An 18,243-nucleotide genomic window follows, 5' to 3' on the forward strand; every position below is an offset into this window, starting at 1 on the left:
TATTACTTTTTTTTCTTTTTAATTGAAGTGGTCTGATTTTTCTTCTAATAGTATGCAAATTAACATCTTTTAAAGTCAAAAGGATGTTTTCTGATTAAAGAAAAACGGATTGAAATAGTTGTACAGCCTGACTAATTTTAGCTGTTGAATTATTTAATCTGCTTTTCAAGTCATCTTTTTTAAAAATGAAATTCCTATAAGCTTTGTTACAGCAGCTGTGTTTGCATTTCATGTACGTATGTTTGTACATTACAGATTTCAATAAAGTACAGTCTGGTACAGCTTTTCCTCTAGGCAGATTATAGATTCCCATGCTCATTAAATCTTTGAAAGACTATAATCAAATAAGGATCACAGTTATCTGAAAACTCAGGAAAGCAGCAACAATACTCCTTATAGTAATTTAATGGTTCATATTATATAATAGACCAGAGTTTTGTTATTTCTTAACATTTGAATTACTGCCACTTTTTCTCCTTTCTGTTTCAAATTGGGCCGTTTCAGTATAAATCTACAGTATTGGTAAGTCTTCTGATTCGGTTAAGAGCCTTCGTCCTCCTGCAGTCCTTTATGCTTCCCATACTGGTTCAGAATATCAAGGATCCCTTTTATTTTTTGTTTTATTTTATTTTTTTACCCCACCTTTAGTATTTCTATAAATAACTCAAGGCAACCAACATAACTAATACTTCTTCCTCCTTCAACTCTGTGAGGTCGGTTACTGTGAGAGAGAATGACTGGTCCAAAGTCATCCAGCCAACTTTCATACCTAAGGCAGGACTAGAACTCACATTCTCCTGGTTTCTAGTCTGATGCCTTAACCGCTAGACTAAATTAGTTTTCTTTTTTTTTCTTTAAACTTTCAGAATAAGGACACTGGCAGAGGCAGGGGACAATCAATGTTGGGTGCATTTCTGCAGAAGAGTATTTAGGAAATGCCACATTCTATAGTATTTTGCATCAAATCTCTTTTTCTCATAACTTGTATCTTTTTTTCACTGCACTGTTCAGCATGAAACATAACCTTAATCAATTCAGCTGAGTCTCGTGTCGAGTTATTTTCTTAACTGCAGAGGTTATAATGAGTATATTCATATGACAAGCTGAGCTACGTTGAGAACTCATGGTAACCCTCTTATCCATCACTTTGGAACCATATGGCATGGCATACTGTGGTTTGCTGGTTTATCCACAGCGTAGCTGTTACTCCAAACAGTTCAGTTTGCTGAGAAACAGGGAAGCTGTAGACATAGACAGCTGTTAAGCCTTTCTTTGTCAGGATTATATTTTAAGGGGTAATGCCTTAGTTAAATTTAAGCACTTTTGTGTATATTAACTGATGCCATTTTATACTCTTGAATCAGAGACTTGGAGTGGTCAGTAATGACTAGTCCCAATAAACTGGGCAGCCCTGAGTTCCTTTAGTTCAAGCTAAGATCACCTGGTGAGTTATTTACATGTAGTTCAACCAGACTGCATGTTGTGCAAACACATTCAACAATAAACATAGGTGGAATTACACATTACTACCTCAGATTGAGTTCAGCCCTTCCTTGCCCCAGTGATGTTTTGTTCAGTTTAGTAAATGCCCTCAAGAAAGGAGAAAAAACAATTTAATATTCGAAATTACATCTAGCTCCATCTAGACCTTCAGGCACACTTTTTGCCATCTCCAAACCAGAAAAAAAAAAAACTTATTTTAGAATAAGTTCAAAACTTAAAAGATTGCTTTTTTTTGTATTTTTAAACTCTTAATCAGGATAAGAAAGGTAAAGAAAGATGGGAGTAGCTGATTTTGAAGTATTTGAATTTTTTTTTAATACTGAAGTAAATTAAATAACTTCCCTTGAATTTTCTCCCTAAAAACTGCCACATAATTACCTTTTCATCACACTATACATGTACTGATATACAAAGTCTCATGGACTTGTCCATTAGCGGTGAAATTAACACATCAAAATGATACAAATCTCTACATACAGTACTGTAATATGAGAAGCAAGCAACACTTATAACAGTGTGGGGTAAAGCAACAAAATACCAGTATCAGTAGTGGGTTTCAATTTCAGCCATTACCGTTTTGCTCATAGGTGCGCGTGTGCCGCTTCTGCACATGCACAGAGACGGGCAGGTGGGCAGAGCCTCCCGCTGCCGCTGCTACCGGTTCATCTGATCCGGGGCGAACCGGTCACAAACCACCACTGACCAGTATGTATGTAAGAAAAGTTACAAAGAAGTAATTTGCAAAAGAAAAGCAAAACCTAGGAATTTGTATAACATACCTGAACTTGCTTTAATAATTGGCTGATGTAAAGATTGGGAAATAAAAATATCAATTACTTATCATGATATCCATTACAATAAAAACTTTTGTGCAGCATTGTCAGTAACATGCATATTAGCATCTCAATGAAAACAATGCTGAAATATCTTTTTGTTGGTTTTTGTTTATATTTAAGTGTAGACCCAAGATCCCCCCCCCCAAATAAATCTTCCAGATGTGTTGCACATCAGTTCTGGTAATTCCCAGCTAAAGTAAATGTTGATTTGAATCTGAATATCTTCTGCTAAACCGCTTTTTGTTCAGAATAATTTCCTATTCTCTCCCAAAATGTTGTAAATTACTTAGAGGCTATTTTTGCAGTGTGTGACATTTTCATACAAATTTCTCCCCAAAACCATAAGAAAGATTTTATTTATTTATTTCTGCAGGCTCAAATTTTAAAGGCTTCCCTTGCATAAAACCACAAAATGTGAAAATGGCATGCACCAGCCTGCTACATCCGTTCAAATTGGATCGTAGTTTTCACCCAATTCTAACAAAAGTAACTTTACAAATATATAGATGTTATAGCTATTTGTTCATTTCCTGTCCTATGGAGAACAGGTCCCCTGCCATTTGGTGATGGTGGATGGGGCTTATGAGCATTGGAAGTCCAGAGGACTACAGGTTGCCCATCCCTGTACATTGAACAAATGTATGAAGGATTAAATGTGTGGAGCAAAGCTTCACATGAGATCCAAGATGAAGGGAATTCTGCTAAATATAACTTAAGATAAAATGACCCATATTCACAATGGCATGCTAACCTCTGCATGTCTTTTATGCCCTCCAATACAAGATTGTGTCTTGAATTTTGAGGCAGATTTTAATTCATTACAATGGAGTCCATACCTCTTTCTGAGTACAACGTTGGGCAGGAAAGCACATATTCCTTTAAGAGGAAGCCACATTTTAATAACCTTTTAACACAACATCTGGGTGCATTCAAAATATCCCAAGGCATGCTGAAGCTTTAAATCTGTTATTTCCTAAAGCTTACCTCAGCTCATGGTTGTTTGATGGAGCTTTTTGGAGAGCTCATAACTATCATCTTTTTAAAAGAATTATAATGAGAATAGCAGTAATAATCATCACATTGACTCATCCCAGAATAACAAGAGTCACTCCTTCCCTTTGGGTAAAATTCACTGCCTCTGCAATGTTGCCGTTCTGCAAATATTTGTATTATGGAAAGAGCAAAGAAGAGGCTCTAGCTTTTCTTGTCATGGCGGCTTTGAGATGATAATGTGGTAAATCAGATGATTCTGTGGTCTAGGGCTGTTGTAGATGTATTTGTGACAAACCTGTGCGTATACACCCAAAACCAGTTTTTGTTTAGAAATGAAGAAGGAGTAGTTGTAGAGCAAACATTGTGTAACTTTTTCCTATTGCTTCCAATACAAGAACCTAGCAAAGAGTGTTTTATTTGCCATATTTATAGGCCATCCACCCTGGGAGGCATACAGGCTAAAAACATAAAGAAGTGTTTTTCAAACAACAGTCTAGACTCTAAACAATAAAAAAGGAGAATCAATGGCTCAAAGGAAAACAAGAAACATTAAATCAACAAAACAAACACAAAATGTTCTAGCCTAATATCTGGAGGATGAACTGGGTCTTTTGAGACTCACCTAAAAGAGGGCAGGATCAGGGCTATTCTGGTCTCTGGTGGGGATGTGATACTATTGGGCAGACGCCATGTCAGAGAAAGCACACCTCCTGGATCCTTCAGGTGGCATTCCTTGATAAAGGAAATCTGAAGCATGTCAATTCAGTCAAATCAGGAGAAAGATGATTCCCTAAATAACAGGGTCTCATGCCAGGAAAGGCTTTACAGATTGCAATCATTAAATGATTTGTGGAAATTAATGACAAGGCAGGAAACTGTAGGATGCTGCTAATACTCTTGATCCCATTTATATGCATAGGTTGATATGTAGATATTATCTAAACTAAAAGATGATCTTTTAGTAATTTGTCAATATTAAATAATTTTTTGTAGAGCACTAATTTTACAGCTTCATCATATGCCAGAGGAGATGCTAATTCAATCTCTGCCCAGGAAACAGTAAGTGCTTCATCTCTTTGTTCAATATATTGATTTTTCAATTGTTAAACTTGAACACTTTAATTAATTCTCCTAAATTTCTTTTAGACATATATTGGCCCAGATCAATCCAAATCAAGATAATATATTTCTTTATATATTTATAAAGAAATATATTTCTTTTAGGCCATTATGTCATTGATTATTTTGTCAACTCAAAGAACTAACTGTCATTTTTTAAAAGCTTTAGCCAAGAGGCAAACACATCCTGCAGCTTGTAGTGAACATTTATGGAAGCGTACGAATGTTGATTATTATATCACCAAATAGTTTTTACCATTTTAAAAGAAGATTTATCAGATTATACTAAATTGTATAATTATGCTATAAAAATAGTGATCCACATTTCCAAATTGATTGTATTGGCTGATATCCAAAATGTGCATTTTTAAATGAAAGAAGCATGTTAATGAAAAACTTGTTCCTGAATGGAACAAAAATCTTTGACATTTATCTATTAGAAATAATAGGAAATTTTGTATTACTCAGAAGTTCATCAAAAGAGTTCACAGTAATTTTTTTCCCAAAAGGCTCTTATTTTATATAAATAATTGAGAATAAGTGTCTAATTATTATGGAAATGTCTTTTAAGCCCTGATGGGTGGAGACTTAGTGTAGGTTACCTGGTTGAATATTTGCTGGAATGCCTATTCATTTTTGTTTGAAGCACTTTGTTAGATTTTCTGAGCACTTAATCTTTAAATGAATGCAAGTTTGCAGACTGCATATCTGCATATCTCTGCATAAGGGATAACTAATGATTTATGTTCACGCTGGTCCACTGAAGATCTTACAGTGAGTTTTATAGGTTACTTGTTTGTTTTAGATGCTTTTCAGACAGATGTGACTTTCTGGGAGTGAGTTAATAAGGAAATCAACCATACACATTAGTTTAAGATTGTAGCTACCTTTTTTAAAAAAAACCAAAACTTTAATCAGGTAGGCTCTGCAGTGGATATGCATAAGACGGGGATAGTAGTCTACACAATGCAGAATAGATCCCCTAAAATAGTAAGAGTATTGGAAGGCCAGTAGTGTAGAATAAAAATATCCATTGTATAGAGAATGATCTACACAGGCACGTTCGAAATGAATCTAGGCAGAAATTCATGACAGTTTAGCAATTCATGAATTTGATGAGATTTTCTTGCCGGTATGTTCTTTCATTGTGCACTTCCATAGCAGCCAGCTCACAAATAAAGCAGGTTCTGAAAGGGCTGTTTGCAATTCTAAGAAACAAAATCTATCAAACTTTATTTGCTTATAAAACTAACAGCTGCTGCAGTTTCAGAGAGGGTTTTTTTTCCCCCTTTTCATGAAAGCTAATCTTACTGCCTTTAATGTTCTTAACTCTTTCTAGAATCCCACAACCCCTTTATCTGACTTCTCCTGCTGCGTTCCCACCAGCCCTAAAACCTGAGACAGACTGAGTTTTTGCCCAAATCTCACTTGGGTTGCAGCGACTTCTCTATTAGAGGAAATGAATGTTGCCCTGTGGCAGAGTTGTGATAAAGCTGTGGTGGTGTTATCTCTCTTTTAGGTAGTGGCTCTTTATGACTACACAGCACATCGATCAGATGAGCTAACCATCCACTGCAATGACATTATCCAAGTGTTGTACAAAGATAATGATAACTGGTGGTTTGGCAGTCTGGCGAATGGACAACAAGGCTATTTTCCAGCCAATTATGTGGTTGGAGAAAGTATGTATCATGGTTTTGCCTAATATGTGATACCTGTGGGGGCTTAAATCAAGTATCTGAAATCTGCTATTCTGTGACTTAATGTATTGCAATACATGTTACATACCAAAACTGAAGTAGAACTAAATGTGTCAATAATCTGAAAATAGAATAATTGACCAAGATGAAGAATTCTCTATAGTAAGCTTGATAAAATAATCTTGATTTTTTTCGTTTGAGGGTTCATTCTGTGTTCCTTCTAATCGAAACTGCTCATTGTTCCCCGATGTATTGATTTTGTCTAAATCCTGGAGACGGCATATATAATCTGCTTGTTTAAAAAAAGAATCAGAGATCTTAAGCACCTTCAGAAGAGGGATTTTGTCTTTTTTCCTCCTTCCATAACAGAAAATAATTTCACTCAGTGGCCCTGTGTGATACTCTGAAAACCGTACTTACTTTGGTGTGTATTTGCTATCTAACCAAAGCAGCCATATATTTTTCTTGGGCTGATTTATGTTAATTAAATCAATAGTTTAATTATATAAATATTTTATATGATGAATTTAAGCAATTTCATATGTATTTTCATTGGTTGCCTAATTTATTGTATTTCTTCATCATGGGAAGGAGCAAAGGCAATGCAGAAAACAGGACAGCAACTGTCTCCGACCACAAAAACTGGCCTCTTCATCTCTACAACATAAGAACATTTTATTTTTAACCAAATGCGATCAAGCCAGTTGATCACAAGTGTCTCTCTACAATCTTCAGTCTGCCCATGTCTTCCCTTGCAGAGGCCTTGTATCATTGAGAATTGTGCCCACTGATGTTAGAATTAATTTCCACAGCAGAGGGCACCCTATGCAAAAGTCCAGCTATGAAATATCCATTTATAAATTTGTAGTAAGTGACAGTCATAAACATCAGTTTTTTCAAGTATCTCATATAGAAAGTTTCCCAACAGAACAATGCTAATATAAATCTGAGAACCTATAATAAGTCTACAGCTAGAGCCAATGCAATTCATTTTCACCATATTTTGCAGTTTCCATTTTAAATATTTCATTATTGATTCTGAATTGTGTATAGAAATAGTGAACATTTTGTATATCATCTATACACACAGACCCACACAGAGGCATCCAACATATCTCTTGGAGTATCAAGTAAATCAGTTATTGATAAAGGTATATTAAATAACACGTTTAAAAATATTCTGAAATAGAAACTGGAAGAACTAATTTGAAATTGCTATGGTTCAAATAAATAACCACTTGTATTAAATGAGTTATGGTTCCTTTTCAGCACAATATGAACAACAGCAGTCTAAAATATTAGCAGAAGAATCTACTCTTCCATCCAAAGAATTTATAAAAGTAACATCACCAGCAGTGCCTGAGGTAACTATTTGGGAGAAAGGCATGAGCCATACCTCACAAGATGGGATTGTATTTTCCATTTCTTGTGGTAACAGATTAATTATCATGTGCATGTAGCGTGTGTTAATTTTAATGTATGGACTTGCTTGGATTCAGCCATTCTTCAGGAATACAAGCCCAGAAGTTATTATGTTCGCAAAGTACATTCCATATATGTTGGAAAAGCTTCCACATGATAGAAAAGGAAAAGTTGACATTTAACTGACTTTAATTATCATTACAAATTATATGACTTGGTTATTTCATAAATATGCCATAGAAGATAATATGAAGATCTAGAATTTTCATGATTTGTGTTTCTTTTCTTCCTAATATTTGGCCACAATTCAGACTACTGTGCAGTTACTGTCTTCTCCATTGTGGATTATAAAGCAGTTAATATGCGCAGCTAAAAGACCAAGGGACTCTTATATTTGGGGTGTGGGGGGAAAGTAACCAAATTTTCAATAGTCCTTAGACCATGAAAAGATATACTCCTGTTTTTTGTTTTTGTTTTTAAAAATACACCTCTGGATTTTAATTTAAGAGACTACTTCTATAAAATCCAAATAGCAATTCATTTTCTCTGAGTGACATGAGTAAATATTTATTTACTTATATTTATTAATTATATTTAATAATTTCTAAAGAAAGAAAGAAAAGCTATCCCCATCAGATGGAAAGGGGCATTCCTTCTTGTGACTTAGCTTAAAAGGGAATTGTCTGTTCGTTCGACTTGGACTTCATCTTCCTAAATGCATAGATGGCAACATTGTTGAAGTACGGCATATTGGTTTTCATCCTGCATATGTGTTCCCACTGATTCCAAAATCTCTGGAATGGTAAAATATATATTTCTTTTTAAAAGTTATTTTTATCTCCCTTTTCTGTGCCTATCTCTCTCTTCAGGTACATCAGTTAAAATTAAAGCATCCAAAATAAAGTGACAATATATAGTCGCACACATAGTATATAAGTACTATAGTAGTCTATTATTATTATTATTATTATTATTATTATTATTATTATTATTATTATTATTATTATTATTATTATTATTATTATTATTATTATTATACTTTATTCATTAAACTTGGAACAGTCAACTGAACATTCAAAAATGCATCACAAATACCATTGACTGGAGTTAATGGTTGATAAGGGTTGTTGCCAGCATTCTAGGTATCAACCAAGTACCTTCTTAAGATGTACGATTTTCCAAGTAGCACAGTTTTTTGCAGTTCCACTGGTGTTATTGCAGGAAGCTGGATGATGATGATGATGATGATTACACAGGGAGCCAGATGTTCAGACTGGGTTTGGCATTTTTGTCTACCTATTGAGTCCTTACCAAGGACCTGGGATAGGCAACTCTGGATATTTTATGGTGGAGTTGTTGTTGCTTATTATTATACTTTTATATTAAACATGAAGGTCAATCAACTGAACATTTAAAAATGTATCACAAATACTACTGACTGGCACTAATGGTTGATACAGGTATACTATACTATGATACTCAGCTGTACATTTCCACCCCAAACCACCCCAACGAAGCTGTCGAGGTGATGGCCTGGTGTCTTGAGGCCATGCGGGTCTGGATGGGGAGGAACAGGCTCCAGCTCAACCCAACCAAGACAGAGTGGCTGTGGGTTCCGGCGTCCCAGTACAGCCAGCTTTCGCCCTCGCTGACTGTTGGGGGTGAAGTATTGGCCCCCAGGGGAAGGGTGCGCAACTTGGGCGTTCTCCTGGACGATCGGCTGTCTTTAGAAGAACACCTGACGGCCATCGCCAGGGGAACATTTTATCAGGTTCGCCTGATTCGCCAGTTGCGCCCCTTCCTTGACCAGGACTCCTTATGCACGGTCACTCACGCCCTCGTTACCTCTCGCCTGGACTATTGCAATGCTCTCTACATGGGGTTCCCCTTGAAGAGCACCAGGAGGCTCCAGTTAGTCCAGAATGCGACTGCGCGGGTAATAGAGGGAGCACCACATTGCTCCCATATAACACCCATCCTGCGTGGCCTGCACTGGCTGCCAGTAGCCCTCTGGGTGCAATTCAAGGTGTTAGTGACCACCTTCAAAGCGCTCCATGGCTTAGGACCGGGGTATCTACGAGACCACCTTCTGCCACCGATAGCCTCCCAACGACCTGTGCGCTCCCACAGAGTGGGCCTGCTTAGGGTGCCGTCGACCAAACAATGTTGGTTGGCGGCCCCCAGAGGGAGAGCCTTCTCTGTGGCAGCACTGGCTCTTTGGAACGAGTTACCTCCGGGGTTACGCCAACTCCCCGACCTCTGAACCTTCAAGCGGGAATTAAAAAATTTATTATTTAATCGTGCGGGACTAGCCTAAATATATTTTAATTATAGTTTTTAAATTTTAAAGGGTTTTATGTTGGTTTTGACCGTTTTAGTAATTTGGCCAATTAATATATTCGTTTTAAATGTTTTTAAATTTGTTATTTATATTATGTTTATTTTTGTATTTTTAATATGGCTGTAAACCGCCCTGAGACCTTCGGGAGAAGGGCGGTATAGAAATTGGATTAATAAAATAAATAAAAATATTATTATTATTATTATTATTATTATTATTATTATTATTATTATTATTATTATTATTATTATTATTATTATTATTATGTTGTGTCCTATTCTTGGACAAATCCCTGTAGTTTTCTTGGCAAGATTTTTCAGGAATGGTTTGCCATTGCCTCCTTCCATGGGCTGATAACTGACCCAAGGTCACCCAACTGGATTTGTGATTAGGACAAGACTAGAATTTACAGTCTCCCAGTTTCTAGCCTGGTGTCTTAACCACTACATCAAACTTTCTCTGTAATAGTAGTAGTAGTGATTTAATTTATTATTCTACCCCTTAGATTATGATATAATGCAATAGTAGTGGTAATAGTAAATTTACTGGTTATGTACTTGTAAATAAATTTATTTATTTATTTATTTATTAATCATACTTTTATACCGCACCATCTCCCGTAGGACTCAGGGCGGTTCACAGGCATATTAAAAGACAATATAATAAATAAGCATTAAAAACCCAATTAAAACTAAATATTATCATAACCAAATCACTAAAAACGGTAAAAAACGGTTAAAAACCCATTAAAATTTAGCTAAAATATTTTATTCTTAGACTAGTCCAGCGCGCTGAAATAATAAAGTCTTCAGTTCACGTCTGAAGGTCCGGAGGTCGGGGAGTTGTCATAATCCCGGAGGAAGCTCGTTCCACAGGGCTGGTGCCGCCACAGAGAAGGCCCTCCCCCTGGGGGTCGCCAACCTACATTGTTTGGTCGACGGCACCCTGAGGAGGTCCGCTCTGTGGGAGCGCACGGGTCGTTGGGAGGCAATCGGCGGCAGAAGGCAGTCTCGAAGGTATCCCGGTCCTAAGCCATGAACAAGAAACATTTAAAAAATTAAAAGATATCCTTTATGCTAGGTGAAACTAAGTTTACTGCAACAATCTCTTTAAGTAGAATGGAAAAAATCTCAGTAATTAGAATGGGGAAAAAAGATATCTGTGTATTGAATTTAAAATGTTTGCATTGATTAACAGTGTCACATTAGCTTCTTCAAAACAATACTAAAGAATTCATGTAGTTGGTAATGTCATATATTATTTGAATTCCATATTTCCAATAAGTATGGAAGTATAGTGTTTAATTTATTGTAGTCAAACTGAATTGTTGAGGTGGCTAACTGAATATAGAAGTGAAATGTTATGGTTACAATCCATAATGCTCTCTCATATGTTAATATAAGAGCATTTTGAAAAGTGGAGGAGTTTATGAAACCTGGAGGAGTTCATGAAGCAGTTAGAATATCACATGAGAAACTGCTATTTAAGAAAACACCCAAATACAAAAGTCCCTTGGGTACACCTAAAGGAGCACACTCTGGATTGTAAATAAAGTATAAGACGAGTGTTTTGGAAAATAACATTTTTATATATAGCGTGGGCAGATGTTTTGCCATTTCTTTCTGGAATCCTTTTTATGTTGCATATGATAAAAACTTTTGTTTTAATCAGGAGATGGAGAGAATGATCTTATCTGAGAAATACAAACTAAATGTCAAAAATATTCATGGCAATTGTTTCTTACTATGATTCTTTTCTTGTCATTATAGGAACCAAGTTATCTTAAGCCCAACATTAGATTCATTGGACTGAACAAATAAACTAATAGAATGAAATCATTTAAAACTGGTTTTTTTTCTTTTCTAGGTGTTCAGAGAGAGCTGTTATTTTAGAGCATTCCTTTTCTGCCTTTCTAATATATATTAACAAAAGATTAGTATATCTAGAAAGCTCTCTAAAGAAGAATTTTTAAGTCTTAAGTGGCATTAATATGTTTAAATGCTAAACTATTCTTACCACAGGCTGACTTTTCACTATAAATAATAACCAAGAATTACAATTAGCATCTTCTTTCACTTCTAAAAAAACATTTAGGTGTCTGAAAAGACACTGCCCACATCATACTTTAAATAGCCGATACTAGCATATAATTTTTAATTCATACATCTCTTCAAAAATATTAGCATATTCAGTTGTTTTCTTGTATTTGGTTTCAAATAATTTTGGTAATCTCTATTTAAGTCTCACCCAGACTTAGATTAATACTTTTGAGTGTGATTTTTTTTTTCTAAGCACACCTGAATATTTCAAAGGGTTTTAAAGTAGAAGACTGTTTCCTTGTTTTAAACCACATATTGTGAGAATTTCTTGGGTGATAGAACTTACATATAAAGTGAGGTATATTCTCTCCTCATTCAGGAAGCCCGTGGGTTTGTCATCACACATGTGTTGACTCTATTTTCTCCCAACCTCCCTTCTCTACTGATTAAAGTTTTCCTCTTGCAGATGTTAGCAGATGCCAGCAAGTTGGGAGACCAAAGATTTATTTCAGTGAATGACACAGACTACCTGGCTGAACAGTAAGGCACCAGTAGTACGACATAGATTGTTAAATTGTTCGGAAGAAGCTGAAAATCAGGGTGTTTTATCATTGCAGTCATCCATAAATAATGAACTAAATTGGTATAAATTATCTTGAAAAGAGTTCAGAGAAATTGCTGAGGAAATATGAAACTGCAATAAATGTGTTGCGTTACAAATAGTTGTTTGTATTCCAAAGATATTACAATAAGGCGCATTGTCTCATGGCACCATGATTGCTAAAAAGTCATGCTTCTGTTTTTTCCTTTCCTTTGTTGGCTCCTAATGAATCTAGCTATTTTGTTAAATGCATTAGGTGCAAAACAGATTATGGTGTGTAATTGCAAGACCAGGCTAATATTTTATATAGGATCAATGTTATGAGTTGAAGCCAAAAGAAAGTAAAACAAAACAGTCAGTAATCCAGGCAGGATAACGTAACCATTTGCTTTATGGAAAAGAATTGGGGAAAGTATGTACAGTAAATGGCACTTACACACATTTCTTAAATGCTTTCCTGGAGATATTCACTGATGCTTTGTTTTCCAAGCTTTTTGTCTTTTTATCTACCATGTAATAAAGCTGGGAAAACAGTGGCCTGCATATCATAATAGCCGTACAACCAAGGTTAAATTCTCGTTATCTGTGAGTAGTCTATTGTGGGGAATTTGGCAAGCAATCCAGAACTACGTATGAAAATACCAATCTGTTTCTATCAGACGTTCTTGCAGAGAACAGAAACGTAAGAACGGGTCTCAGTTTTCTATAAAATTAATTTTAGCTTTAGACACGTGTTTTTCTGCTTTTGCCTCGGTGTGTTCTAGCATCAGAAGAAGATCAGTCTTTAGTAGAAATGGGTATGAATGGAACAGGTTGGTAATTGGCTAAGGAATCTAGTTTAACTATTTGGGACTTTAAATCTCCAACTGCATCTATTATCCTATATTTCTTACAGAATTACATGTGGGCAAAGACAGAAGGGCATGGATACAGAGGAACAAGAATATAAGGCAAATGATCACATCCCATTCAATGATGTCGAGGATGAGCCTAAGAAAAACAGGAAGAAAAGAAAGAAAGGGATGGCGAAAACTACTAGTAGAAAGGGAACCTCTGATGATAGCTTCCAGCTGAACTATCCAGAAGCATAGTGTCCATCATGTTTGTGGCTGTGAGTTTCATGGCTTAAAAGTACATGGAAAATAATGGAATGATTGCTTATTTTGAAATAATGATCTCATGTATTTGAAATATATATATATATAGACTAACTCTAAACTAATTTAGATTTATCATGATGTGGGGAGGCCAAACAACTAAGGGGAAAAATATGTTCTGAAAGTTCCAGTGAAACTCAACATGAGTTAAAATTTTAACAGTGATAGGGTTTAGACCAATTTGGATATACCTCGCTGTCTGAAATTAATGAAATATCCAGAATTTTATTAAAGCTCTTCAGGTGACTGAAACAAAGCAGTCCAGTTTTCTAAAAGTGGAATACCATTATGGGTAAAGACATGAGCTTAAAGTTTCTTTTAATCTACAAAGAAAAACCAACTAGCTTAATTGTGATAGAAACATTCTATTCTAGAAAGTCTTAAAGAATGCAATATTAAATACTTGTATCTGATTGTGATGAAAGAGTTTAAACTTAAAGGTTATCAGTTCAGTGTGATTTTATTATTCCTGCTATACACTTACATAAGATTAGCCACTGCAACATACTGAAGTGGTTTGAAGAGAACGAATTGCAAGAAAACTATATTGTAAAAAGGAGTGTGTATCTCCACCAAGAGTTGGAAGCTTTTTGTATGTTAACTTTTAAATAAAAAGGTGATATATATTTTGATATATATTTTTAATGTGAATGAATTTACAAAATTCATTTTATAAATTTGTAAAGGCAATTTTTTTCTGCTTTTAAAGCATGGTTGCCCATTTTTTCCTACTGTTTAGAAAAATAATGTGACATCTGTATATGAGTGAGATATGTTTTTAGGCAGCACATGTTTATGTTCAGGTGTAACTGTTTTCAAATTAAAAAGCATTAAGTTGTGAATGGTTTATCATTGAGGATTTCCGGTAACTTTATTTATTATTCTCTTGTGTATATATGTTGACTACTGATGCTCACATTATTATTTATACCATGTTAGGAAATTCTGCCCTCTTCCTTTCTGAAGCAATAAATAACATAAAATTAGAAACTCCTTTTTTAGTAGTCATGGCATTTGATTCCATAAAAAAAAAAGAAGTGAGAATAACCAAGTTGACGACTGATGTGCAAAATAACACCCAGATGCACAGGATTAAATTTCAAATATTATACAATCATCCCACATGTTTAACAAGCATAAATAATAAAAATATTGAATATCTGTTTACCTGAAATGTAGACAACTCTGAATTTAAAACAATCCTCATTCCACAAAACAAGTGCAGACATAAATATATATTTAATTTATTATCTCATAGTTGAAGTATGTATGTATGTATGTATGCACATTCATTTGCAATAAAGATCCATGTACCATTTATTTCTTTAATGATGAGTTGCATGAGATTGGTGTCTGAATACACGTAGAGCAATCTCATGCAATTCCTCATCCTTAGTAAATGTGTAACTTAATTGCAAATGAATGGCATACCTGTAGGTTGTGAATCTGCCTGCCAGAAACCATACTAAAAACTCTTTATCAGGACTAAACAACGTATATTGAATATTACCCAAATGTGCATTAATTGAATTAAAAATAGCTAAATAAGTTTCTCAATAAAAAATAACTGAACCCATCTGGATAAACCAACTATTATCACACACAAACTATTGTTGCACACAAAAATACACTGCATACCAATACATAAAATATTCTCTCCCTGCCACAATGAAGAAAATGAATGAACTAGGGGAAAGAAGTAAGGGGTCGAGGAAGGAAGGAAAAGAGAGAGGAACCCTGTGATACAAAGGGTTAAATTGACCAAGGAGTTAATCCTTCCAAGCATCAGTTAATATGCTGTCTTACCTTCTACTCATTCTAATTTATTTATTTCACAGCAAATGTCAATTTCTTCAGGTCACTGCTTATTAGTAACTCCCATAAGATAAAATATGTGTAGATATGTGTGTGTTTTAAAAAGCATGTTTTAATTGTGTAAGAAGATAATAGACCAGTCTAGATATAACGTAACAGAACATACTGTTCTGTTTCATCAGACTAGGATGTAGATGATGAAGACATCTCTGTCTAGAACAGCAAAACTACTTAATCAACAATGTTATTAGTCCTTAATTTTCATGTCAAAGGATGGAAATAAGAGAACTATGAATATAATTGGAATATAATTTTATCTTTAGATATCTCTAAAGATTTTGAAGAGATAAGATAAAACATGGTTAGATCTTATGTTAAAGATTACAGAGTGGAGCGGTAGCATCTCCTGATTCTAGTTTTGTGGAATAACTATCATAATGGTGGGTCAAAGATGCCATAAAATATAGCCTGCTAATCCGGTTGACATCATTTCCTTTATATTATCACCACTTTTGGATGGTTCAGAAGAATTCTCATGATTCTATTCCATTGTCCAGCTTCATCTTATCAAGATAATTAGGGTCCTTTCAATCCCAGAATTAGACTGAAACAAAAAAATGCAGTGGATCTATATTTATAGTACATTTTTAAAATGCAAATAATGGGAATTAACATTTCTTCACAAAAATTTAGAAGAGTAAAATTGCCATTATTTGCTTCATCAGTTCACTGGAAGAACGCTTTATTTCTGATTCTTCTGCTTATTTAATATCCTCGATTTGCCTTTTAAATTTTTTCCTTCCTTAAGGCATAATTTAAACATGCATCATGCTATATATTAGGCATTGCCGAGAAGTAGCCAACATTTTGATGCTCGTTTGGATGGCATCGTTAACTATTAATCTGATATTATGGACATGGAAGATAAAAATAACACTTCACATAAACACCACAAAGAAGTGGTAGCTGTAATGAAAGGCCCAGCTCCTCCTTTTCAGCTTGCAAACTGGGGCTCCAATTATGTGCAGTGTTTTGAAGCTGAATGGAGCTGCTTTGCCACACTTTCCAAATTGAGGGAGGACAGGCAAGAACAATATCCTTTAAGGCACTGTTCCAAATAACAATTAAGGACTGAAATCAGATAAAAGCCCATACATGAAGATTTATGGAGCTGAAAACATACTTTTTAAAATGGCATTGCGGCTATTGTCACTATAACAATAGTGGGGGTTTTATTTGCATTCATCCTCCCACCCAACTCATGGAGTTAGAATCCTTTACAGCTTTTCATTTGAATTAATACCTGTTTGTCTTTGTTGCTGTATGCAAAGATACTTGTTGAACAAGACAGCATGCAAATCATTCTCAATGCCCAAAATGGTCATTATTATAACAGGCTCTTTTCCCTAAATTAGACTAAAGGTTAGCGTTCACAAAAACTCCCTGCCTTATTTTTATGCTTTTTTTCTTAGATACTATACTAGCAAAAGAGAGAATCTCATCTTTTCAGGTGATGCAACATTTTCAATATGAAATTTCAATATTGAATCTATAATACCTGAATAATATGAAGTAATGTACATTTCTGTGAAAGGTTCTAACACAATGGAATTTCCAAAAAAGCAGTTTCACCGCACCATTGGTGTAGGAGAGTTTATGTGGATCCATAGGAAGAGGAAAAAAATGTTCTTTGGAAAGGATTCTAATTAACTGCTTTCTTTCCTTTATAAACATCTGCATGACAAATGACTCTCTTATGATCTAGAAATGGTCCTTTATTTTGTAAAATTTCAGGTGTAGCGTTTTGCCAAATTCAATTTTATCCTTACCACTTATGCACTGTCCTATCACCCTTTTAATATAAGGTTTATTAAAATATCTGAATGGGAACTCCATTCCACTAAATACTTGTCTGTTCTCTCATTGTAGACATAATCCTAGCCATTACTTATAGCTAGTAGACATAATCCTAGCCACTCCTTCTCTTCTATTGAATGAGAAATATTTTACCTATGTAGTAAAACAAAATTGCTGCATTAGTTTAATGTACTCACAAGGTTTTATAAAATTCATGTTGTTAAATATGTTCCAGAACAAATATATTGCAAGATGAAGGTGATCATGTGGTTAAGCTTTAAACCTATGCTCACCTACCTGAGAATTAACTTAATGAATACAGAAAAAATGTACTTTGCACATTTGTGATATTACTACCAAATGATAATATTTTAGATTGAAAGAATAATGACTAAATATAGCATTTCCCAGAAAGTGGAACTTAATTTCAGTTTCAGTTGGGTGAATTCAGTGTTTGTACAATGAATTATAATATTCTAAATGACAAGCTCTGTTAGATCTTACTGGAGTAGAAAGAGTTAAATAGAATTACGCTTAATAATGGTGTATTAGGACAAGAGGATTAAGTAAAGCAGCTCGGATATGAGATTTCCTATTTAACTATTAACGTTAATTTATGTCCCACTTTTCCAAAAATCAACATCACTGTGATATATAAAATCTACCCATTTTCCCTAAGAAATTGTGAGTGTAGTATGTATAGATGTGTTTGCACACTAAAAATCGCATGCAAGGGAGTAGAATATACATTTTGCTCTTTCAGTCTCACAACTATCATCTTGCATTTGAGTTTTGCCTTCGAGCCTCTTAAGGAACAGACATCACAAATCAGAAGCAGAGTAGCTGTAGCATCGTTTAAT

At 34.8% G+C, this 18,243-nt stretch overlaps 1 protein-coding gene across 5 annotated transcripts in view; it reads left to right on the top strand.

Annotated features, from left to right (window-relative positions):
• Positions 1 to 14,704, top strand: part of AHI1 (Abelson helper integration site 1) — a 77,165-nt gene extending 62,461 nt beyond the window's left edge. For all 5 annotated transcript variants that reach the window (XM_058171334.1, XM_058171343.1, XM_058171355.1 and 2 more), the window contains 5 exons: positions 4,326 to 4,391; positions 5,971 to 6,133; positions 7,421 to 7,515; positions 12,420 to 12,493; positions 13,450 to 14,704. In XM_058171334.1, coding sequence (XP_058027317.1) covers positions 4,326 to 4,391; positions 5,971 to 6,133; positions 7,421 to 7,515; positions 12,420 to 12,493; positions 13,450 to 13,645 — 594 coding nt within the window. In that variant the 3' untranslated portion in view covers positions 13,646 to 14,704. The remainder of the gene's footprint in view (positions 1 to 4,325; positions 4,392 to 5,970; positions 6,134 to 7,420; positions 7,516 to 12,419; positions 12,494 to 13,449) is intronic.
• The last annotated feature ends 3,539 nt before the right edge of the window (positions 14,705 to 18,243 follow it).

The sequence above is a fragment of the Ahaetulla prasina genome, chromosome 1, assembly GCF_028640845.1.
Source record: "Ahaetulla prasina isolate Xishuangbanna chromosome 1, ASM2864084v1, whole genome shotgun sequence".
NCBI classification, from domain to species: domain Eukaryota; kingdom Metazoa; phylum Chordata; class Lepidosauria; order Squamata; family Colubridae; genus Ahaetulla; species Ahaetulla prasina.